The sequence below is a fragment of the Gavia stellata genome, chromosome 3 (assembly GCF_030936135.1).
Source record: "Gavia stellata isolate bGavSte3 chromosome 3, bGavSte3.hap2, whole genome shotgun sequence".
NCBI classification, from domain to species: Eukaryota; Metazoa; Chordata; class Aves; order Gaviiformes; family Gaviidae; genus Gavia; species Gavia stellata.
The window spans coordinates 48,525,568-48,550,311 of record NC_082596.1 but is presented as its reverse complement, the minus strand read 5'-3'; the positions used below and the strand labels follow the sequence as shown (position 1 = coordinate 48,550,311).

Genomic DNA, 24,744 nt, shown 5'->3' with positions numbered 1-24,744 from the left:
GAGGACTGTTTTCTGAGTTTTGCTTAAATGAAGTTATATTCTTAGCTTACAAGGAAACTCTAGTAAATATACACTCTAAAATTTTACTTCTTTCCTTATGGGGTGAAGATAGGATAGCAAAGTTTTTCTGCAGTAAGTAAAGACTAAGACTTGTAGGTTGCAAAAATTAATTATTAAGACCTCTACATATCATTCATTAATAAATTAAAATAACTTTTCAGATTATCCAAATACAGAGCAACTGTCTGTACTGCAAAAATACACATTTATATACAGGTTTTACATCAAGATGGAACAGTGTACAAGAATACTTTGTAGAGCTATGGAAACAAAGTTTCAAATTTTATCAAGTTAACCAGACTAAAGCCTACAAAACATAGCTTCTAAAATTTGTTAAAACAAGCTTCTTAATTTTCCCCAGTGTTCCCATTTATCTTATTGAAAATTATTTGTCATGCATACCTTCAATCTCAAGAGAATTTAATAAATGACTGTGTTTACAGTGCAGTACAGCAATGACAAACTATATCCCTCAAGAGTCTTAAAAAAGGTACAATACAATATTTAGTGACATAGTCTTGACTTCCTGGCAAATAAGTACTTTGCCAAAATATAAAAGAGGTATTATAAAATTATTTCACACCTGTTTGAGTTATCAGACTACAAGTTTAAAGATCCATTTTGCTGGAGGTTACATTCTAGGTATTCTCCTTTCCACATTTCACATTTTAAGAATTAACTGTTCAGTTTTTATTCACGCCTGTGTTCCCTTCATGAAACAGCCGCCAACAGATTTGAGAACCCTTTAGGATTTCCTAAAGATATGCAGCAAATTTGGCAAGACCCTTATAAATTTGGGGGTGGGGGGAAGAGATTGCATTTCATTACCTTCAGACAAATATTAGAGATTATTAGGAAAAGTTCACAGAATGTTTGTGTTATGTGAAGTACCAACCAGTGCTCCAGCTGCATAAAGCATTGCCTGATCATTTAAGAAGTCTTTCTTTGCTGTATGGTAACAGCTATATGCAAGTTCATAGTGTTGCACCAAAAAGCACAAGTCTGCCATTTTCCGGATTTGAAGCTCTGGTGCTTCTGGTGGATACCTATAAATACAAATATTTAAATTCAAAGTCATAATTTTAATAAATAGAGCAAGACATGCTCTATAAAGTTGTCCCCTCTCGTCCTAATTTCTATTCACAAAGTAGGAATAAAACCTTCAGCTTTACCAAAAAAAAAGCTAAGAAAAGTGAAGCTGCTTCCTTTCTACCACATGTAACTTGGTTTCACACCCTGCTTTCTGATTAAAAAGATTCACTGTTCCACTAACATTCAAAGCAAGCATTCCTCTCAGTCAAGAAATACTGAAAAAAGTATGCAGCTATCACCAAAACTGCTCAGTAAGATTAACTGTTAAGAGCTAAACAGAGCAGTATGAGAAGAAAAAAACACTTTTGACTGTTCACCTAGCTGTAGTTGTTATTTCTCCCCATTTACTCTTGAAAGAAAAAAATCCATTAAAGAACTATGCTTCATGCCAAAACACTGGGCAAGTTCCTGTCCTCTGCAAGCATCAGCCTATCTTTTGGTTAGCCAAATATATATTAATCACTTCAGCGAAGATGAAGATCGAATACATTTTCACAAACACTTGTTAGTCAAACTTCGTAGCAAGCAAACCATGCTTAAAAGTTCAATACAGAAAGCTGAAATTAACAACATTTTGATTATGAATCCAAAGACACACAACATACGAATTTAAAGCTGTATGTAAGTGTCACGGACATTAACTTTGGCTAAGTAATGTCCAAGAACTACTTAGACTTCTGTGGTTAAGACAAGACAGTTGAAGAAAGTGCTTTGCATGATTATACATCCTCATTCATAGTGAGAAATTACAAAGCATACGGAATAAATATTCTGCTGGAATTTAAAACCTGGTTTTAGTGTAAAATACAGGTGCAAAAAGGTATGAAATTCCCCTTAATTTAGCTCTCTAACACACTTGCAAAAGCAATATACTTAACTGCAGTAAATTACATAGTTACATAAACAAAAACACCTATACATGGTGTTTAGCTTAAATAAGAAAAGAAAAAGCTTGTACTAATTTAAAAAAATCCCTTAGGGCAGACCACAGCTTCTTTTTATTACTATTAAAAATGTACATTCTTTGTAACTTAGAAAGCTTCACTGTAAGTATAGCAGGAAGATGGTTCTGTAAACTGTTTCTTTTGTCCCATTTTTCTTTAAGTTCTGCTACTCCTTTATTGTACACATTTAGGCATAGTACTTTTTATGATCTCTCCAATTAAAGTCTCTTACAACATTGCTGATTTGGTTCACTTTGTAGAATACCATAAAATAAGCACAGGCTTTCCCTCAAAAAAAAAAAAAGGTACATTTTCAGTGTAGATCTAAAGGTAAGGACTGAAATTACTTACAGCAAACCAGAAGTATTCTTCAGTTCATTTATACTTTTCTCTGGAACCTTGCTGCCACTAAACCATTTTTTAGTAGCGGAAAACAGTGATCGACTCAAGCCTTTCCTGGATATTAACTACAAAAAGACACCAAATTAGAGCACTACTTTGCAAGAGATGTATTAGTGTAAGTTAAACTAATATAAAAACCTAAGCTTTGTTAAGGCTTCCTAAATTCTGTTTTTTCCATAAAGCAGAAATAAAAACAATAAAATAACCAAGAGCACACTCCCTTTAGAATGAATCACTGACACTGAGATAGAATAAATACATGAATTGCAACTTCTATTTCAGACAGCTGAGGTTCACTATTGTTGCTCTGAACTGCAGACATCTCAATCCTAAGAACTGAAACATTTGAAGTATCTGTTTGAAATCTAACAGAATATCTAATTTCTGGTATTAGTCCAACCTAAAATCTAGACTAAGTACATACTTCAAGAGAGAACATTCTCCCCGTCACCACCCACATAAGGCGTTACCACATTAAGCACTACCACATTGTGAACACCTATTTCAAGTGTGAGGGGTACCAGTCGTACCCACAAGCAAGGTTACACGATTTTATTCTTTTAGATAATTTCCACTAACGAGGGAACTTCCACAGGGAATTACCATTTCCAAAATCTAAGGCAAACTACATCTCTTCTTAAAGATTATTTTAAAAACGGTAACATCATGCTTTTCTTACCACAACTAGGAATGTATTACTACACCCCTAATGGTAAGGCTGTTTGCTACACTTTATGTATGCCCTTTTTTTATGTTTCTTCATAAAACTTTCCAAGCATGAACATGGTCAGCATATACAAACTCCCAAAAGTCAATTCAGGAAGAGACTGTTCCTTACAGCATATGATGCTTAGTATCAAAACCCCTCATACTTAAAACTATAACCTGAATGGACAACTCAATCAAAACACAGTTCAGTTAACAGACTGATATTTGGGTCCAAGTCTAATGCTAAATACAGTAACTTGATTGTACGAATATAAGTCAATCCATCTCTCCAGCTATTTAAGACCACATAAAAGTTAAACACTTCTACAAGAAAGGACCTTACTGTGATGGAAATAACTTGAATGCATGTCCTTGACTTAACATGGGGATGATATTAACTATCACACTTCCAACAAATCCTAGTTTGAGAGAGGAATATTCAGTTGCAAAAACTGCTGAAATCAAAACAGAATTGCATGATTTAGGGTGTCCATGCATTTCTCCCCCTGTCAAGAAGTAGCAGTTGAAGTATGCAGCTTTTTTTGCAGACAATTATTGACGAAAATACATTTAGCTTTAGTTGTGCATTCTAATGTTGAAACATAAAATTTTGTTCCCTGAGCCAGAACCATAAAATATTAAGATTTTAGGAGCAGGGACAGATATCCCGATAACAGTTCAGACAGGCTTTCACCAAGAAGCCACCTTGCACTGAAGCTCTGTTGATACAAGTTGTTTTTTGTTGTTTAGGTTTTTTTTTTTTGAAAGACAAATTGAGCAAAAATGATAACTTCAGCTATTTCCCTTAAATTTACTTACAGTTTTCAGTAAGATCATTGAATCATTAGATGCAGAAGTAATAATTTCTAAACAGATTTTTTGATAACTGGATTTATACCCCAACTGTTTTTTGTTATTACGGCACAAAGTGTTTTTAAAAGTAAACTGACCTGATCATTAAGTTGCCGAATTGTCTTCTCTATATGTGGCAAAAGTCCCCTAAATGTGAATTCCTGTATGAACTGTCTAATTCGATCATGATCTGTGAGTGTTAAACAAGCACCATGAGGTGTTCCAGAATTTGATTTCTTTGAGTCTTGCAATGATGCAGTAGCCTTTATGCAATCAGTGCTATCCAAACTGCCGCTGGGATGATCCAGTTGAAGGGGGTGAATCTTAAAGTTATTTGACAGGCCATCTATTGGAAGATTGAAACAAAAACCCCAGTAAGTATAAAGTTACTTAAACATTTTGGTTTTTAACTGTAACTTTTATTAACCTACTTTAAAGTTTTCCTTACTCAGAACTCTTAAGCAAAGCTACTCACCAATTACTCTGCAATATAGATCAATGCTGAGCAGACAGCAGCAAAGCACTACCTGGGTATTACATCACTCATGACATCCTTCAGAAAGCTCAGGGAATCTCCGGAACTACAATATGGCTAAATATGTACAGTTTTGATTCTCAACTACAGTGCAAAGAATCCCTAAGTATACTGACTAGTATCAACAACATTGAAGGAAAACTATGAAAACATTAAAATCAAAGTCAAATATTCATGAAAAGTTTGAAATGCAGCAATGGCTCCACTAGATCCATTCACTCTTTTCTGTTTATGTTTTATTTGAGTTTCATTTTTAACATTAAAACATATTTTCCATGCCCTTCCAAACAATCATGATGTAAACCAACCTTCTCCAAAATCCTCTTAGTTCAGTGACATGGGCTGCTGACCACTATTGCATCTAGCTATCTGAACTAGACTGAGACACTGTTTTGCTCTGAAACTTAAATAGTTCTCTTGCTTATTATTTCCCTTCTATATAAGAAAATCAGCTTGCTTTATCTGGCCCTAGCTAGCACTGAGCAAAGCTGAGCTGTGAAAGTAAATCCTGAATGGATTTTACTCATGAAACGTAAAGCTGAGCATGTAAAACTCAAGCAGCAGCTTGCAGACTACATCTGGGCTGTAAGGCCCTAGAAAGCCACTTTTTTAGGCAATTGCAAGCTCTCCTCCATATATTAGGTCTCCCCTTGCCTTTCAAGTCAGGTATGAAGGATGTGGATTGAGTCAGGCCAGACAGCCTGGGGTACCTCCACTTCTTCCCTATTCAATGATGTTTCTCACCTGAATCCTACACAGATGCCTTAAAAAAAGAAAAAGGCCATACATTAATTTGCACTCAATTTCATTTACTCTCCTCTGCCATCTACGAGCTCCACTGCAAGGCAAGTTCTTCCAGCCAACTTACAAAGTAAGTCACTACTCTGTCATTTCCAGGTTTAAAACTAAAAACAAGGACACAAAAAAACAACCACCCCTCAGCTTCCAAGCTACAGAGCACACTAACCAGAACTTTTATTATGATCAAATGAACCATTTAATCCTATGTTACTTTTTATTAATTGTCAGAGTCTGCAGACAATATGCTTAATCTTACAAAAGATGAGCCCAATGTATCAGTAGCCATCTACCAATTACCACCAATCCAGCAGATCAGCACCACAACATTTTCCTTTGTGGACACCAGGTTACATTATCTTTGAGCATTTAGAAAATTATTACTTTGAATTTCCTAACAAATCACTCAAGTAATTCCTGTCCAAGACATGAGAAAGCTGTATAAATGCTATCACATTAATGTTTTGATAGAAGTTATAAAAATACCTTTAATTTCACTGTCTAAGCCGTCTGATACCAAGTGATCAGTATTCTTGTTTGAAATGACAGTATAAGGACAGTCTTCATAGCAATCCTGCCAGAAATAAAAAAGAAAAGAAAAGAAGTCAGAATTTTAAGAATACTAGATCACAAACAGAGAAGTCAGTCAACAGTAGTTGTCAACTTTACTAACAGTTAACTTAATTACTAAGAAAACATGTTTGTTCGTATATATTCATTTCTGAAGTAGTTGTGAGGCTTTAAGAACCTGTCCTACTGTAAAGATGAAAGTTACATCCACCAAATGAAGCAAGTATCTTCTGGCTTGCTCAAATAGCTTCACTGTCAACTAAAGCAAGCAATTCCAACTCTTACACAGCAATGCCTACAGCAGTAAAAATATGCTCCCAAAAGCAATTCCTGAACAAGCTCATACAAAAAAAAAAAAATCATCTATTTTGGACAGATGACATGGGACAGAAAAAAGAGTAATTACTTTATGGTGGAACATTACTTACTGGTCCTTTTAGGTTACAGAATACAAGATGTTTTGACTTTCCAGTGCCAGCTAGATTTGCTAAAGAACTATGATTCCACAAACAAACCTTTTAATCAGATGCAGTTAAAACTGCAGGTCAGTCAAAAGCCAACTCAGGAAGGAGTATTTTTGGTCCTGAAGCCAAAAATACAGACATTTATGGCAAATTGAACTCAAGAGTCTGAGCTAACACACACTACCATTTGCCATCTTAGCAGATGACAGACTTGACTGGACTGCAAGAAGCTACTAGAAAAACCACATATAGCCCCACAAAACAACACACCCACAGTGTTTAGCAAAGTACAGAAGACCTGGAAAAAACTCAGATTTTAAGAATGAAGAAAAATCATCAAAATGAAGGTAGAAAGTTACTATGAATAGGACACTTCAAGGTTACTTGCTCTTGTCAGTGCATAAAGCACAAGTCTATTATTTCAGTGCTCCTGTCAGTCTATTTCAGACAGTCTAGTATTTCAGTGCTACTCGCTGTCAATTTAAGTAGCACAGAGGACAGTTCTTTGAGAGGACTCAGCTTATGCCCTCACAAAAAGTCATAGCTATGTTAGAAGTATCTTGACTGCCTGTTAGCCTGGTCTGTAGAAACACGTACATAATACTAAGGCAAAATTTAACACAAATAAAATGAGCTTTCACATGCACCTTACAAACTGTTTGTAGAATAATACTATAATACCTGATTCTGGATAGTATTCTTCTGAAGGTACTGACTCCAAGGATCTGGTATCTGTTCATCTGTTCCTCTATTAGACACCCGAGAATTTATTTTCAGCAAATAGCAACCCTGAGTTCCATATCGCTGCTTCATCTCTTCATAAATACAGTCAGCTCTGAAAAAATAAAACGACATTTACACTGTCTTGATAGCAAACCAATTCTATTCTAAGTGTGTACTGCAGCAAGCTATTTTAGATTATTATCCATAGGGATTAAAAAGAAAATTCTCATATTTTTAAAGCAGTCCTTTCTGCAAGAGCGAAACTGAGAATCTTTGAGAATTAGTTCAGCGAGCTAGCAAAGAAAGCACCTACCTCAAGAAGCTAGGACTGATTCTTTTCATTTTACATGAACACAAGAAGTAGATCTAAAAATAACACTCAAGAAAATCTGCCTTGATAATAGTTAGCATACTAGTTAACGGCTCCTGTTGTATGGTGAATCTCAACAGAATTTATAAAAGTAAATATTTCAGTCAAAGAGTTAATCTGCAAGTTCACTGAAGGCAGAAGACCCACCTTTGTTCTTCTCCTGTGCTTACATCATGCAGTAACACATAGTATTTGAGTGTGTTTGGTATAAACCACTTGGGATATAAATATTCACTACTATGCTGAATTCGATGTTGTTCTTGAGACAGCTTCAGAAATTGCTCCACAGGCTCTGGTTCACTAGAAGAAACTACAAGCATACCTAAATTCACGTTAAGGACACTTACCAAAAGAACCCAGGAACAACCACTGATCATATAATAAAATAGGAAGTGTATCAAATAAAATAGATGAGTACAATGTCTAAGCCTGTAAAACACACTATCACAGAAGTATGTACAATTAGAATTTGACCTTAGTCTCAACAAAAAACACTATTTAAACAGTCAGTTAACGAACGTGCAACATGAGATGAAACAGGAGTTTGCTCCAATTCCAACACTGAATCCAAGTTTAAGCCAATACATAATAGCTAATAGTTCATTTAAGATCTGAATACAGACCAACTGTTCACATGTTATCCATATAACTTAAATTCACCCCCAGTGTACTTTAGCTTTCAAGTTCCAAGGAGAGTTGGGACTTTAAGATATCACCTGAGCAACAATAACTGCCAATATTCATAAACACAGCAACATCATCTGAGTAAAAAGCAGAAGCAGGCAGATTTTTACCTCAATGCAACTCCACAATCATTAATAAGGAACATCCTGCTCTGCTACATCTATTCACCAAATCAAAGACATTCATTCAGAGAAGCCAGAAAGCAAGCTGTACTTTAAATGTTACTAAAATTCAGAAGTCAAAGGCCAGAATCAATATTGTACCAAGTTAATTCTGCACAAATGGTTCTCTCTAATGGTTACTAACATACCTGGTTCCACCATACTGAAACGATAAAGTACAGCAAAAAGATACGAACAGAGTAGGTGTTACGAAACCTGCTGCATTATAATTATTGTAAAGCTAAACACCAGCTACATCATGAAACACTGCATATTTTTATTTTCCCTGTAGACAATGAAATCGGGCCTAAGTTTTTGTTAAAAAAAAAGTGAAAGCATTCAGGCATCTTTCCAGACGTCTTTTTGTCCAAAATAGCTCAAAGTCCACCAATTTTCCAAAACACCCTCCCCAACCTCCCCCCTCTCTCTGCTAGAATAAGCTATAAAAAGCAGCAGGTGCATCCCAAACCCACAAGCCTCTGTTGTACATAAGGGACTGTCAACAGATACCTGAATAGCTACAGCAGAAAGCGTTTTAGGATGAGGAGGTTTAGTTCACACGTATTAGCTTAGAGTTCAGTCTGACACATAAAGCGTAGTTTTAAAAATACCAAAACAAACACTAACCACAAAGAAAACCCTGACCCCCTTATGAAATTAGTCTTTATAGTTAGACATATTGAAAAAAAATGATGTATTTCAAATCATAATGGCAAGAAGAGTTATTGCAAAATTTCAGACTCCTACGTTACATTTCTGCAGCCAGCTGTAACAGCCTTCACTAGAGAGGTCTGTAACACTCAAAGGATACATGCAACATAGTGGTTTAAGAACTCATGTTCTGATGCAGGCATGGACTGAAGAAAGCACTCTCTGTAAGACTCAAACCAAGGAGTAGTAGCTGGAATACACAATAAAATACGATGAATTAGAATATGCAGCGAAACTTCTGTTTACTCATTTATGAGAAGGAAATATGAAAGACTACACCTAAAAGTGAAGCTTGCAAACTCTGACAAGGTTTGCATGGCAGGGGAAAGAAGGGGGAACAGTCTAACGAAAAAGCATCTAAAATACACACAAGTGTGAGAAACAGTAACACTTTGAATCAAATCCTGTGAAACTGAAGACTATCTTAAGCACCAACTTCCTCAATATTGTAGGCTCACATGTATTCAGTCCTTGTTAGAGCAACTACTCCTTACCACCCCTTTAAAACACACACATGCACACACTTGGGAAAGAAAAAAACAAATAAAAATTCTTCTAACATTCATTGAATTTGCCTCAGCTAGGGATGTAAGAATTGACCGAGAAGCAAAATTAATTTTTGAGTATTTAGAAGAATGAAGGATTACCAAAACCCTATCGTGCCAGTTTGTCTAAAGATTTTTCCAAGTGTTGTGAGTTGGCTTGACAGCAGTCCCCTTCTTCTACACTGCTAAAATAAACAGTTCAGCTGTCAGCTGGCAAAGCAGAGATCCAAAAAGCTAAAAGCTCAGATATGAGTTGTGCCGTTAATGCCTTATAATGTTAACCTGCGATGTTCAAATGCCCTTTCACAATAGGGATTTCATTTTTCTAAGAGTAACAAATCAAAGGAAACCAAGTACATCTGGAACATCCAAAGAACATGTGAACTTAAACTTGTCTGTTTCTTTCCACTTCAACTATCAGTCAAGCAACAAAGTATTATTCCTTCTTTCAAGCCTGTTTTATGCCATCTCAATTCTGCAATTCCTTCCCTTGAGTGGAAAAAAGACCCCAGATCAAAATCAGTCCACTTTCAATAACCTGATTTCACACTGAAGTTAGCTGGAATCCAGTGTAAACTCACCTGCAAACTAGAAAACAGTAACTAGTACAGAAAAATGCATTAAAGAGAAAACCTGAAGGTATTTATTTTCTTTATATGGCCCAAGAAAACACATTCCTTGATTTAACTCACATAATTTCTAATGCTTTGTAAACCCCCCTGCCCTGCTCCCCCCTTGCCCGCCTTTGATTTCTTAGCTGACTTTAGGAAATTTGAGTTTCATTTTTATGTTGGGATTATCTTCTAGTGCATTAAATCATTTTGTTTAATCCTACATTGTCAGGCCATCTTACATCACCTTCATCCACACAGAAGTCAGATACAGTCACACTTCATAACTGAACTCAGTCTAGCAGTCAGCACATCTCACAAAAAAGATCAATAGGAGGCAAACTTCCAGCTTTTGATTACAGCCTTTCTAGCAACTGCTCTCTGAGCACTCATCTAGGGCATAAAAAGCTCTTGGCCTTACTAAGTCCTACATGTAAATATGCCAACTATTTAAATTAAGGAAAACACAGTTTGTTATTAAAAACAAACCATGAGAAAGTGACTCATATGCACAATTTTCGCAAGTATAATAAAGCCTTGTAGTAACTCAGGTTCAAACCAAACAATGCTAAACTACTCAAGGCAGAAATTTCAACTGCATTTTAATTTCAAGCTCTGTTTTAATTTTTTCACTTCTGTTTTACAGCTGAACCAAGGCAAAAAAGTTTTTTAAAATCTGACACAGCTACAAACAGGGAAGTACTACTTTGTTTTGTGGTGTCTGGTTTTTCTTCCCCCCCCCCCCCCGTTTCTCATTCAGCATATTAAGACCCTTGGAAGTGGCTACAATAGGCAACTGGATTCCCTCTACACAACCACAACATACAATATTCACTCAAGGGCATTTACAGGGCTCTAATAATTTCTGGTAGATACTTAAAATAATAAACATGCACCATATTCAAAACAAAAACAGTATCTGAGAAAGTTTTCACAGGTGTAACATTTCATAACACATGTTATATAGCAGTGCATAGCAACACTGTGTCATTTAGGTACACAGACCTGTATGGATTGCATTTTTCCAGTAATATGTTTGTTTAGTATACTAAACAAGCAGAATTGAAGTTTAGGCTAACTTGTTAATGTGTTCAGAAATTGTTAAGTAAAAAAAACTGGTAAGTAATATTCATACATAACAGCTTAAGAATAAGAACTCTACTTCATGAAGTTTTGTACTTTTTAAGCCACCTGACCGACCAAGATGAATTTCAGATACCAGTACTCTAGCACATTCAGAAAGGAAGGCATTTAGCAGCATCTGAACAGATACTATTGAAAGGATGGCTATTACTAACCAAAGGCATAAGCTTTGTTAATATCTAAAAATGAAAAACATAAAAATCTGGCTCTTACAGACCACAACACAGAGCTTCACAGTAAGTTGAGAGGTCAATAACCACTGCATTTTGCAGCAACAAGTCTTATAAACTAGGCGAAAATGTATTAGAAAGCTTTTTTTTTTTCCAGAAGAGTCACACTCTAGAAAGGATGTCAATATAGCAGAAGCACATATGCTCTAAGTACAGTCAGCACTTTAGTTCCAATTTGAAAAGCACTACTATCCCCTGAAAAGGAAGTTCTATAGAGAAAGTATTTATATTTGAAATACAGAACAGTGACAGTATACAGTTCTATAGGATCAAACAAGACAGTGCTTTTACAGCATGAGGTCATTTCCCACCACCACTCTGCACTTATTGACTGTATGGAAAGACCAAATGATTTCAATTAACAGGAGTAGAAATGCGACTAAAAGAAAAATTAAACAACCATCACCAACAATTTTTCATTTGGGGGAAAAAATGGAGGAACACACATCTACGCCAAGAAAAGTGCTAAACAGTTGTAGCAGATGGTAAGGAAAGGTGGATGGGGCACATGGAAAAGGAATAAAGGGCAATTTGGCAAATTGGCACCAACCACAAAAAAATACCTGAATAAAACGCGGATGTGTTCAGTTCCATCAGTGTCTCTTTCCAATTACTGTACCAAGGAACACTAGCTTTAACTGAGCGATCTGACAGAAAAAACATGATATTATTACACTAAAAAGGGTCAGGTGCAAACACACTATTGGCTTTTACGCTCTGGTAGCATGAAGTAGAAAATCTATACCATGCAGGCCCATGAGGGACTGAAGACATTTGATTCCCGCTAACCTTAATCATGAACATTTCAAGCTCCTCAACATTTGACAGTGTACTTTAATAGAATTCAATATTAATTGCTGGTTTAGCCCAAATTTTGGGCTTGAATAAAAATGGAAATCTATAAAGTAGTAAAGTTATATTTAGATATTATTTCTATTTTTCTAGTTGGAAGATACTATACATGTAAGACACTAATTTCTGAGATTTCTCAGCCTGTGGTACTAAAGTAACTGAAGACGTTAGCTGCTGGAAGTGGTTGCTCCAACGTTCTCCCTTATCTTCATCATATTCCTGCATTGCCGCATGCCAGCATTAGCATCATGCAGCCCTGAACAAACATAGCCAGGCAAGTGATCCAGCTAAAAACTTACTTGAGAAAAGAAAAAAAAAAAAAATTAAGTGTTTAGCAGGATCACTTTTCCTCACTTTCCACATGCACCAGTACATGGGAGAAGCAGGCATGGCTGAACATAAGCACCCCTTCAGCAACCAACCAGGTCGGTCAGTACAAGATGGTTATGAAATGAAGACTATTAAACAAGTGTAACAAAGAAGGATTGCAAACCAATTAAACCAATTCACCACAGCAATTCCAAAACTTTTTTTAGAAAAGAGCAGGATCATGATCCCAGTGCTGGAAACACTTATACGTGAGCTTCTTAAACAACATTTGTGTCTTCCTTCAAAATAGACTGCAATTGATCGTCATAAAACATATTTTCTTAATCTTTAATACTCTTATCCTAGAAAACTAATTCACCCAAAGAAAAAGAGCAAATTAAAGAACAGATTAGAGTATTTCACATTTCCGTGCCAAAAGATTATGCTTTGTTGCCAGGAATGAATGCTTCCACTGGTTTTCAATAAAATGCTCTAACAAAGTTGAAAAAAAAGTTTTTTACTAAATACTCATAGTTTTCTAAGTAGAAAAGGATCTCTACCTGACAAGCTAGGGACTTCCTCACGTCCTCCTACAATGTAATGGGATCCAAGTTTCATAATCAACAACACTGTGCCAGTGTTTTGTGCTAAATCCCTAAAACGGGGTACCACAAAATTAAAAAGTTGTTACATGATTTTGTCATTTTGTATGATCTCAAACAGCTTATACATCTCTCCTTCTGTCAAATAAGCATATAGCCAGTCTGAATGGAAGCAAGAACCTAATCACTGAGAAAGAGAAGATAGTCAAGTATGATAATTTGTACACCTGAGGCTCCAGCAGCAAATAAGGAAAACAAAAGGAGAGTTATTTGTTTCTACAACTATAAAGCACGGCTCGATATAGCCACTAATTTTCTTCCCTTCTTCCAGCACGTCACTTCTAAATTGAGATCGTTAGAAATGTTACGGAAAAGTCTCTTCACTGAAACCATTCTGCTTTCTTAGGGTCTTCCAATCTCTAGAATTGGAGCAGACTTTCCCTCCAAAAAACTTTCACAAAAAAAAGGCAACTCACCAATTTCACAGATAAACAAGGGCATGGAAACTGAAAAAGGGTGCAGTTTCCAACAGTTCTCAAAAACTACAATTTCCAAGCTCAAGTCTTTTCCTTTACTATCAATATTTCACATGAAGTTGAGGATGTGGCTTGTAAATTAGGTATCAAAGATATAGAATTACGCAATTTTTCATCAACATAAAAAAAATCATACTATGACAACATCAGTTACTCATGAAGTTTCATCAGTCTTTTGCTATAGCAGAGCCAAACTCCTCACTGGATGCTGAACTTTAAGTACAATAAATTACTCATGTTTAAATAGGGCAATGCACACATGCTTTGAATTAAGTATGTACTCAAAGGCTTTAATGGATTAGGGTCTTAATTGGGAGGAGTTTAATCTTCTCAGCTCTCAAGATCAGGTCTCATTTAGTATTATTCACAATGCCTTATCCCTTGGAGCTCTGAAAAAAAACATTTTTAGAATATCCTAGCCATTTTGACAGTGAAATATGAAGCACTGGGTTTCATGGCAAAACACCCAAACAAGATAAGGAATCCCACACCTTTCCTCAAAACTTGTTTTTCCTTAAACTTTTTATGACACCTTTACGAACTCTATGCATTAAGCAATAAGTATAAAGAAAAACAAAAGAAGCCAGGAAGACTAACTTCAACATAAAGCTGTACATTAGTGCCATCATTATAAATAAGTTCTGATATTTATTCAACCAAGTGTAACAAGTCAGTGTATCAGTTTTGTAACAAGAAAACCTCTCATCTGAGGAGCTATTAACACAACCAAAGCATAAGTATTTTCTACTTTAAAATAATATGATGATTTAACACAAGTTCAGAGGAATTACATTAGGAAACATTAAATTAAGAATTATTAATTAAGTTCAACCAGTTTTTTAGCATTATATAAAAACCAAAACTATTTTATAAATCTGACCTTTCAGTAAAAACAATGACTCAAAACTCATCAACTCTCAAAGTAATTTTAACACGTGCCATGAAGTTGAAATCAAGGTTAGAAACCTTACAGTAAATTCCAGTTTAAGCTATGAAAAATACATTTTCATTACATACCACTAATGTTGAGATCATAATCTCCAGCTGTGATCACATTAGCTACTAGTCCTTCAGCAGGCTGACTGACAGACACAACATCATTCAAAAGTTTTCGAATGGCACTGGGCTGAGGTGGGTGAGTAATAATGTTGTTGACGGCAATCTTCAAATTTTTAATTATGTGAAGCTGATTATTCGGATCTCTCATGTGAACTAAAAAAAAAAAAAAATAGGCTTCGTTGAGGAGTATAACAGAGAGTTTAAAAAGTTACCATAAATTAGTATTTTTCCAACAGATTTTTCTTTTTCTTTAAAGAGTATTTTCTTCACTAAACTTCTCCATCATCAATGTTAGATCACAGTCCATAATACCCGAGTATCAAAAATGGAGTTGGGAGGAAGGCAAAAATGAAAAATTACTTCATGTTGAACATTAGGATCATCTAGGCAGACTGATGAAAACACAGCATACCATCTTAGCTTACAAGAATATCCACTCAGAGTACCAAAGTACTCAAAATCCATGCTCTACACTGCTGCACCCCCTTCCTTGTGGAAGGTACTCAGCTTGCACAGAAAGCATGTCGTAGCCACATACGGATTTCACATAACATCTCACATTCCAAGGAGTCACCAGTTTCCAAGAAAACCCCAGTACACAATAATAGCATTCAAGAAACTTGACAGGGATAGCATTGTGTTAGTTCATCCAAAATGAAAATATCCTTTCATTTTTAATATTAAAGTGTGACTATCTTAAGTTTGAGGGTTTTTTTAAACAAATGGTTTTAGAACTCCACTGTTCTCCAAACAGCATCACACCACTGATTTATCTTAAAAGAATGCTATTGAAGTTACATTTCTTGAGTGACAAGCTTTTGGTTAAAATAAATCAATTAAAAATAAAGTCAATGTTAGTAACACCAGCATTCCTGATTCAGTTTTAAATGCTTGTTAAAAACCAGAAAAAGTCTTAAAAGTATTAAATATCGATTTCAGAATTATGCATGAAAGTTTTGCCTGACAAATACTGGATTACTGCATGCAGCCTCAAAAAAAAATCCCAACAACATAGTGAAAGTGTCCATGAACCTAGTGTTTATGAAAGAACCACAAACAGCTGGCAAGCATGTAAATTGTTGCTGTGGAGGGGATGCTTATTTCAGAAAACTGATGTAGACTGTTACCAATGAAAATAAGATTCAAAAAAAGGAACAGATTCATTATTAAAATGAGCCTTAAAGGTTCATACCAGCCTTATGTTATTAGCACACAGTAACTTACGCTGTTTTGGCTTCGTGTTACTTATCCAAAAAATATTTTCCTCCCATTAAGACCACCTTCTCCAAGAAAGCCATCAGACAGAAAACACCAAAGAGAGTCCCAAGCCCATGCAAAGGGGTCAATACCAAGCCTAAAGGGCAAGGCAGCAGCAAAGTCCAGCAAGATGATTAATGAACACCAGTATTTAACTGAAAGTTAAAGTTGAAATTGCATATAACTGTGACAGCCATATGCAGGGTGCCTTTATTTTCTCTATGTTTAAAAAAAAATCATCACAGGCAGATTTCACTTTTTTCTTTAATGATATGTAATTGCTTTTATTCCCTAAGTCCCTGCGTTTATTTTGGTGGGTTTGTTGTTTTTCAAAAAAAGTCTCACTCTCCTGAAAAGCAAAAAATTATTAATCACAAGAAAACTAAGGTTCATGGGGTTTTGGGAGCTTTGTTTTGTTTAACACATATGTGTACTGGCCCATCTTTCTACTTAAGGTCTAGCTCTGTGATCTTTTCACTAAAATTTGATTGGGCTGCAGTCTCTTTTGTATCTTACAGACGAAGTTACATTTTACCATAAGCAGTAATTTGAACTTCACATGACTCAAATGCAGAGCTCCCTTTGTAGAATCTTTGTGAAACTTGGTCCCTCAAGCCATCTGTTTTTTAAAAAGTACTCATGACATTTTCAACAGATATTACAATTCTGGGTCTGCTCTGATTTTTCATGTCATTTTCCTTATTTCAAACCACAAGCACCACCAAGCCAGCCAGGCTGTAAGTGCAAGCAGGACACATTGAGTATGGATGGCTACCTAAGACAACTGGTACTACCACATGCCCCACAGTACAGCCCTCGACTCCTTTGCATTTTATTTCACAAATCACTGTATAGCATATAAAGGGCAGCACAAAGGACAATTCTTATTCTTCTTGTCTTGCAACTAACCACAAAATTAACACCGTAGAAGCCTGAAACTGAGTCTTCAGTCCCCTCCAACCTAGAGCACTCCACACCTTTTCCACATGCCTTTTCAGAAGCAACAACTACACAAACCAAGCCAGATCACACTAGATGTGTTTACAGTCCATCTTAGAAATCTGCTTTAACAGCTATCTCAGTTCAAGTCTGGACTAGCGTAGTTCTACCCTCCTCAGTCACACATTCACTCCCAACCTTTAGCCAGCACTGAAGCTCATGGGAAAACACAAGTGAAGTAGTTTAGAGAACTGATCCTGCCCAAAACAACCAAAAAATCTGTAGGTTTTTTCAGCTGTAAGTTTCAGATTGAACTGGTTCATCATAAGGCTGTATCAACACAGAGGGCAACTATGCTGACTGAACTTAAGTTCAGCATTTTTGTGAGAAAGCTGAAGGGGACAATTCCCCCCCCCCCCCCCCCCATCTTATCATATAAGTAAATTATCAACCCTACTGCCACAGGATTACTGAAAAGATCAAATGTAAAGGAAGTGGAAGGGACAAACAATTAAGAAACCAGTTTGCCTTTACCAGTGCAGCTGTAACACTAAAACTCATCCTTGGTGTCTCTCCTAAAGTATAATAGCCATAATAATAAAGAGCAAAAACATTTGCATACAGAACACAGATGACATTTGTGGCATATGTGCAATGCTAAGGACTGACATAAAGGACATAGTTTGAAACCACAAAGCTCTTGCCTTAATCACTAACAAAATTTTTTTCTAGTGTTATACATTTCCTTCAAGTGTTCCTAAGAATGCATTTTGCCAAAAATGGGTGTTGTAACATATCAGAATCTTTCTCATCAAAAGTTGAAAATATTCAGATGTTGACTAAAATACTCATGAACAAGGAATTCCTAACATCAAACTAAGCTCATCATGTAAATGCCGTGTTCCCATTATACCTCCTCACTTCCAGCACATATTTAAAGCTTACAATTAGATACAGTTATCAGATGCTCCCCTTTTTTTAAGATGTAAAACACTTTGGTTTAAGAGTAACTAAGGCTATCTTAAAGTGACACTTGCTAGTTGAGGTGTACACTGTAATTCTCCCTTCCACCAAGACAGTATTAGTTCGGATAGTATTTTTAAAGATTCTTAAAAATGGGATGCTATTTTAAAGAAGACCTAGCTATACAACATATACATTTGTTAAATTAGGCATCAATTGTTACTAACAAACACAATAAATGTGAAGGTATAAGATTCACAATATACTTTTGTTTCCTTTATCAAAGAAAAATGGAAGTCTGGTGAGGGTTTTGGTTTTGTTGTCCTCTAAAGTCAAGGCTTACCAGGACAGTGAAGTTGTTCTCTCACTTTTTTAACCATTTCTCCCTCAATAACAAAAAGTGACTTACTTATGAAAGTCAAGAAGCTAAAAATTACAGTATGGAGCACTGTGAACCTGTCCTCAGGATTTTCTACCATCACAATTTGGTATATTGCAAGAGTATTTTCGGCCACACCAACATTAGTAAGTCACTGATAGGCAGAAGTTGATGAGTAGATTAATACCGATTAGTGCAGAGGGCCCCTGCCCACCCTCATCTACATTATGTATGTTTGCAGGGTTCTACTTGAAATCAGATATAATCTGGTCTCCTTGGACTGAGCAGCCACAAGAAGCATGTGTTTTAACACCACTTGAAGAATCAAGCAGTGGTCTGGGCCTTCACGTGTCACGACGATTGATACATGCACAGTAAAAAGCTCAGTTTAGTTTCTGTGTATCAAAACTGTTTTGCACATGTATCAGGAGATTCATTTCATAACTGCACTGCTTCTCTACGCAAGAATGCTGATGAACATGCAGCCTTCAGCAGGCTCATAAACTACGTAAATCCTAAACTTCAGAGAAAAATCTGTATTTAACAGGACTCTAAAAATGCAGTAGCAAACCAGTGACCAAGCTCTTCAAATTATAGAAGAGTTCAGGAAGTAATGCATGTACTTTAAACTTTTGCACAAGTACAAGGGACAGCTTATTTCTAAAGAGATGAAATGCTAATCAACCCAATTTTACATTACTTAGTGGCTATTTCATTGATTTTGTAAAGACAGGAGTGTTAAAAAAGGACAGCATTTCATATTCCCTTAAGAAAAGCTGTGCTTAAAAGTGAAGACAGCAAAACAATCATAAGCAGTGAAGCACACAGTTGTGGAGGCATGTGCAATACACACATTCTGCTGTACCATGATCAGATCATTAATCATGCCTCTCTTCCACGCATATCTTACAAATTGGACATGAGAAGCAACATGGAAGAATTTTACTGCTAAGTCTGGTCAAACCTATTAAGGTAGAGCACTTTAAGAACTTACCCTGTGTTTGCAGGCCTTGTGCACAGGATACAGTTAACAGTGTCACTATGCAACAGTGTTTGTGCAGACTCCAACAAGCATGTTTCCCTGTCACAGAGCTCCACAAATTCTGGAGCTAGAGAAATTGCTTACCATTATACCAACTCATGAGAAATTTTATTGCGCTGAACTACTCTTCTGTCTGAAGAAAATGCCTAGTACTGTTTTTCCTACCCTCACGGATGCTGGCTTTCACCACAAGTTACATATAGCATGCAGTAATGTTTTTTCCATGAAGCTAGAAGAGGAAGTCACACTTGGGAGGTAAGAAATACAGTCAGGCTTGCAGCTTTTTGAATCAGAATACACAGAAAGAATACACAGCAACAAAAACCACTGTACCAAGGTTCAGCTTCTTGGGTCTCTGACCCTCAGGTCAGGTTTTGAACAGAATGGTTCAGACTGTCAAAGATAAGCAGCTATACAGAACAGCAAGGATGCCCCTTCTCAAAGATCTGTCACGATGGCCACAGCTGCAAAATTAGGAAATTAAAACTGTATCACGGGGATTTAGATGCAATTCATGAGGGTGCTCATTTATACTATTACCTGACAGAGCTTGCAGAAGACCAATTACAGAAACATCAGAAATAACTACGATGATATGACAACCAAACAGTGGAGCTTTCCTTCACAAGTTTTTAGAAGAATGCTGATATCTAGTCAAGTATCAGTCTCTCAAGTAATCAGCTCAAAGTCTTACGTTATATGAAGGGACAGAGTCTAATCTTTAGCCATAACTAACTCCTTTACTAAAAGAAGATGAAGACTAGTTTGGTTTATAAGCATCGACATACTACTGAAGTCTGCATTTACACAGGGAACACTGAGGATGATACCGTTTTGCAAGTTCCTTAACCGTTACAATAGTTGGAACAAAAATAATTACAGCTAAGCGACAACAGAATTAAGTATTCTTCAGAATTAATGCTTCATTTTGAATAGTCTGCCTGGTTTTGTTTGCTACATGCACTTTGAAAGCCTTTCACCAAAGAACCTAAAGAGATATTTAAGTAACTTCAGAACTCCAAGGATGTGAGCTTCTGCGTTTATTATTTTTATCTCTACTGCATTCTTACATAGCTCATGAGCATTGCTAAACCAAGGGAAAAACATTTTAAACAAGTTATGGTTAATAAGTTATTAACACTTGCCACAGAATTAAGGTAGATTTTAACACAAACTAGCTTTTAAGTTGGTGCCATTTTTTTAAATAGCAATGCAAAAATCTAACTCAAGTGATAGTACAAGGTTCATTTTCTTGCACTGTTTCCTCAACACATGACATGAAGAGACTGAAGTCTGAGCTAAGTGTCTGTCAGAAACCAAACCTGACAAATGTCACTGCATTGCTATTCCAATGAGCAGTTCTATTCCAATTGCTGTCCTGAATACTATTCTTATGAGCAGTGGCTTGAAAAGCATAGCTTAGTTAAATTAAAAAAAAAAATAAATCCAGATAGTAAGTTAAAGGATTACAGTAAAAGAATCCTATTGTTTTTCTTAAGTGGTCAGTTTCCAGTTTTGCTGCTACTTTACATGCTCATTTCATCTATGCCACATAACCAGCTCAATTCCCACCTTCCCTTTGCCCAAGTCTTACTCACAGAAGCATCAACAAAAAAGTATATATGATAAAATTACAGGTGAGAAAAAGCAAAGACTTGCAACTGAAATTACACTTAATGTTTCTGAAAGACCGACCAAACTTTCAACGGCTGGGTACTTTACTAACAGCCTTACGACAAGTGTGAAATACGAGATCTACAGCGAAAGTCAGGTAGAAGTATTAGCCAGATAACAGTAAGTCGTTTTAAAGAAAGAAAAAAATCCGTTTGGAAGAACTATATTTACAGACACCTTTCTCTTCAGCCGTGTGCTCTGCAATGTCTGCAGGAGAACCCTAACTTCCAAGGTTCCACAGAGAAGAATACATCGAATAAAGTTAAACAGACTTAACAGCTACCTGGGGCAACCCCGGCAAACGCGTGCGTCCGCAACGCCTGTCACAGCTCCGGGTAAGACCCGACCGAGTGGCCGCTGCCACAGCCCGGGGGAAAGGGTCTCGCCTCCCGTCTCCGCTCGGCTCAGCCTCGCCGGGCAGCGCGGTAAAGGCGGCAGCCTCTCCGGCAGGCCGGGCGGGACCCCTCGCCCCCCGGGCGGAAGGGGGCGGCGCCGCCTCCCCCGCCCCGTGTAAACAAGCCGCGCGCCCCGCTCCGCTCCCCGCACCGACCTTCCGAGGTGAGGCGGCAGAAGGGCTTCACCAGCTCGGCGAAGCTCAGGCTGTTCTTGCGGGTGAGCCTCTCCGCCTCATCGCTGCACAGCGCGGCCACCAAGGGCACGAACGAGTCCTGGATGAACTCCTGCACCGACTGCACGCACTGGGCCATCGCCGCCACCGCCGCCCGGGAGCCCGAGTCGGCCCCGCCACCTTCCTCCGCTCTTCTCCGCTTCCGGCCCCACCGGCTTCCCCCCCGCGTCCGCCCGCCGCTGCCTCCCCGCGGCTCCCGCTCCGGCCACCTGCCCCGACGCCGCGGCCACCGACCACTCAGCAACCGGCCAGTACCGCCATGTTGCACCTCAGCCGAGCCCCCTCGGGTAGCACCCGTTCCCGGCGGCCCCCGCGCTCGCTCATGTGATTGGCCGAAAGGGGCGGGGCCGGGGCGGGGCGCGCACGGGCGGAAGCGGCCGAGAAGGGGGAGGCGACGGTGGCCGGGTGGGGGTGGTTGTCTGTCCTCCCTCATCCTCGCGGGCTGTCGGCGCGCTCCGAGGGGGTGGGCGAAGGGAGCCGCCACCGACCGCCGACAGCGGCCTTCGCCTCGCTGAGGCGGCGGGCAGCAGCCCCCCTCCCGGGAGCCGCCCTGACGCCGGGAAGTTGGTCTCCGGCAGGCTGAGGGCTGGCGCTTGGTCCCCGTTCCCGGCCGTTGCGCTCCCCCTGCCCGCGCTGTGGCTCAGGGCTCAGCGCCCCGGGTGCCAGCCGCAGCGCCGGGCAGGCCGCCCCGCTGGGCAAGCCGCTCGCCTCACCCCACAGGCCGCTGTGGCTGGGCAGCCGGGGCCGGCTTTTCGTCCGGCGGAGGCACTGTTTATTAAACGAGGTGCAGGAGGAGGGGAAAGTTGGGTCAGCCAGGCTTCTGCAGAGCTTTGCTAGGCGGTGAGAGTTCGGGGGCGCTTTAATGCAGAACTATTAACACTCCCCCCCGAAGAACAGTTCTGGAGTTTTTATTAAAAAAAAAAAAAAGCCAGAATGGTTAAAAAGTAAGAGTTGTTTGGGGTTTCTCTGGCGGACCTGTCACTGCTTAATTGTATGCATGAAATGAAAGCCATACAAAATAGCTTCCTTTTCGAGATTCACCTATTAAAGCATGATACTATACAGTTCTGCTGTTACATTTGTACCCTGAGTAAGGAAGTGACATGGAAGGAAGACAACAGTGATGATCAGTGACAATTAAGAATGAGTAATTCTGAATACCTTCTTTACAAATACGGAGTACTGTAGTAGAGTTGGGTTTTAACATGCTGTCAGGGACAGTCCTTACGACAGGGCTTGTAAACACAAAAAAGCCATTATGTCTTTGGAAATCAAGGCTTTAACAAGACTGTAACAGAGCATGATTTCAACAGGAAGGTTTGAAATCAGTAGCCGATTTCTGAGTATTTGACAGGCCTGTCAGGCAGGAAGTTTTTACGAATTACTGAAGTGAGCCAGGTAAGTACAGGAGAGAGAGTTTATTCTGAGGGAAGACTGAAAACAGGAGATCGCTCCTTCCTAAATGCAAGTGTCGGAGGCAGAGATGTTATTATCGGTTAGTTTAAGTGGGAAATCATACATTATTTTTCAGATGCATGATTTACAAAGGCATAAGAAGCCAAGCCTCGTTATTTCTCCCACTGCCAGAAGTACTCTTCATGTGCAACTAATTTCCATGGTAAATCTTCATGTATAAGAGCCTTTAAAAAAAAGCAAAACGAAGATGAGGTTGTATTTATAGTTGATATTACAGAATTAGTACATCCTAATTGAAAACCAAATAAAACTCAGAAAATCTCATTGCCTTCCCTAACAAATTCAGTAATTTGGAAATTAGTGTTAACTGATTCATCTACATCAATTGGGTCAGCAACTTCCTCTGTGAATGAAAAATTAGTTATTAATTCAGTGTAGGCAGTAAGAAAAAAACTAATAGGCCATATAACTCACTGTTTTTCAGGACTGAGTCCTGAGAATGTTATCCAAAAGCTACTAAATAATGAAAAAAAAAGTTTGGGCTTTGATAGATTTTTAGAACAAGTTGAAGGCCAACATTCTGCAAATATTTATGGCATATCCACATTTAGAAATTCCCCAGTGCTATTCCAACATAATATTTTCACAGATATTTTAAAGTATGACCTCCACGTGGATGCTTTGGAACAACAGTGCTTCTCCCACATTCCTGTTAATCCATTACTTCAGAACAGTAAACAAATTACATCTGGTAGATTGAAGTGGATCAGAAAAAGTCCTGATCCTGTTAACTCATGACTTGACTTGACATTAAAAATTATTTTAAAATTCTGACCATCGTTATGTCTTTCTGGCAGAGATTCAATTTTCATTTATTTGTTGCTCTCCAAAGAGGCAGCATGTGGCTATTGGGGATCTTCGGTAGCCATTATAGAGTAAGAACTCCCTCATTTTTTTGCTTACACAGGGCAAAGTTTGTAAATACTTTGGGTTTTTTTTAATTAGAGCAGCTATGCATTCTAAACCTACATTTGTGTGCTCAAAATTTATTCTCTGTGTATGAAAACATCTTGTACACATTTTCTTTTTACCCAGTATTAGGAATTTGGTCCTTAGAATTTCTCTCTCTCGTGACAGTTCTCTCTCAGTATGACACTGTCCAAAGGACGGGTGCTGTCACGCCAGTTTCATACAGCTCTGCCATCTCGTGGGCTGCGTAGTGTTTTCCCATGACAGAGAACCTTTGATGCAGCTTCTGACTTGCCTGCTCTACTAAGGAGGGATAAATAGCCCCATGTTCAGTGAACACAGTAGCTCAGGGTGTTGTATCCTAGATCTGTGGTGAAAAATGCTGTAGTCGAAGAGGATTCAAATAACATTATCTTTATTTACAAGGCAGAAGGCACATTAGAAGGAACATAATACATCATCACTAATTACTTGTATCATTTCCAAGCCGGGCAATGTGTGCACAAAATTTTGCTT

General features: G+C 38.1%; 1 protein-coding gene across 1 annotated transcript in view; it reads right to left on the bottom strand.

Annotated features, from left to right (window-relative positions):
- The window catches only part of TRAPPC8 (trafficking protein particle complex subunit 8), a 58,089-nt gene extending 36,167 nt beyond the window's left edge, over positions 1–21,922 (bottom strand). The window contains 9 exon segments of the mRNA XM_059836048.1: positions 956–1,106; positions 2,448–2,563; positions 4,157–4,404; positions 5,878–5,965; positions 7,107–7,260; positions 7,666–7,840; positions 9,175–9,264; positions 14,920–15,114; positions 21,766–21,922. Coding sequence (XP_059692031.1) covers positions 956–1,106; positions 2,448–2,563; positions 4,157–4,404; positions 5,878–5,965; positions 7,107–7,260; positions 7,666–7,840; positions 9,175–9,264; positions 14,920–15,114; positions 21,766–21,922 — 1,374 coding nt within the window.
- Positions 21,923–24,744: the final 2,822 nt, after the last annotated feature.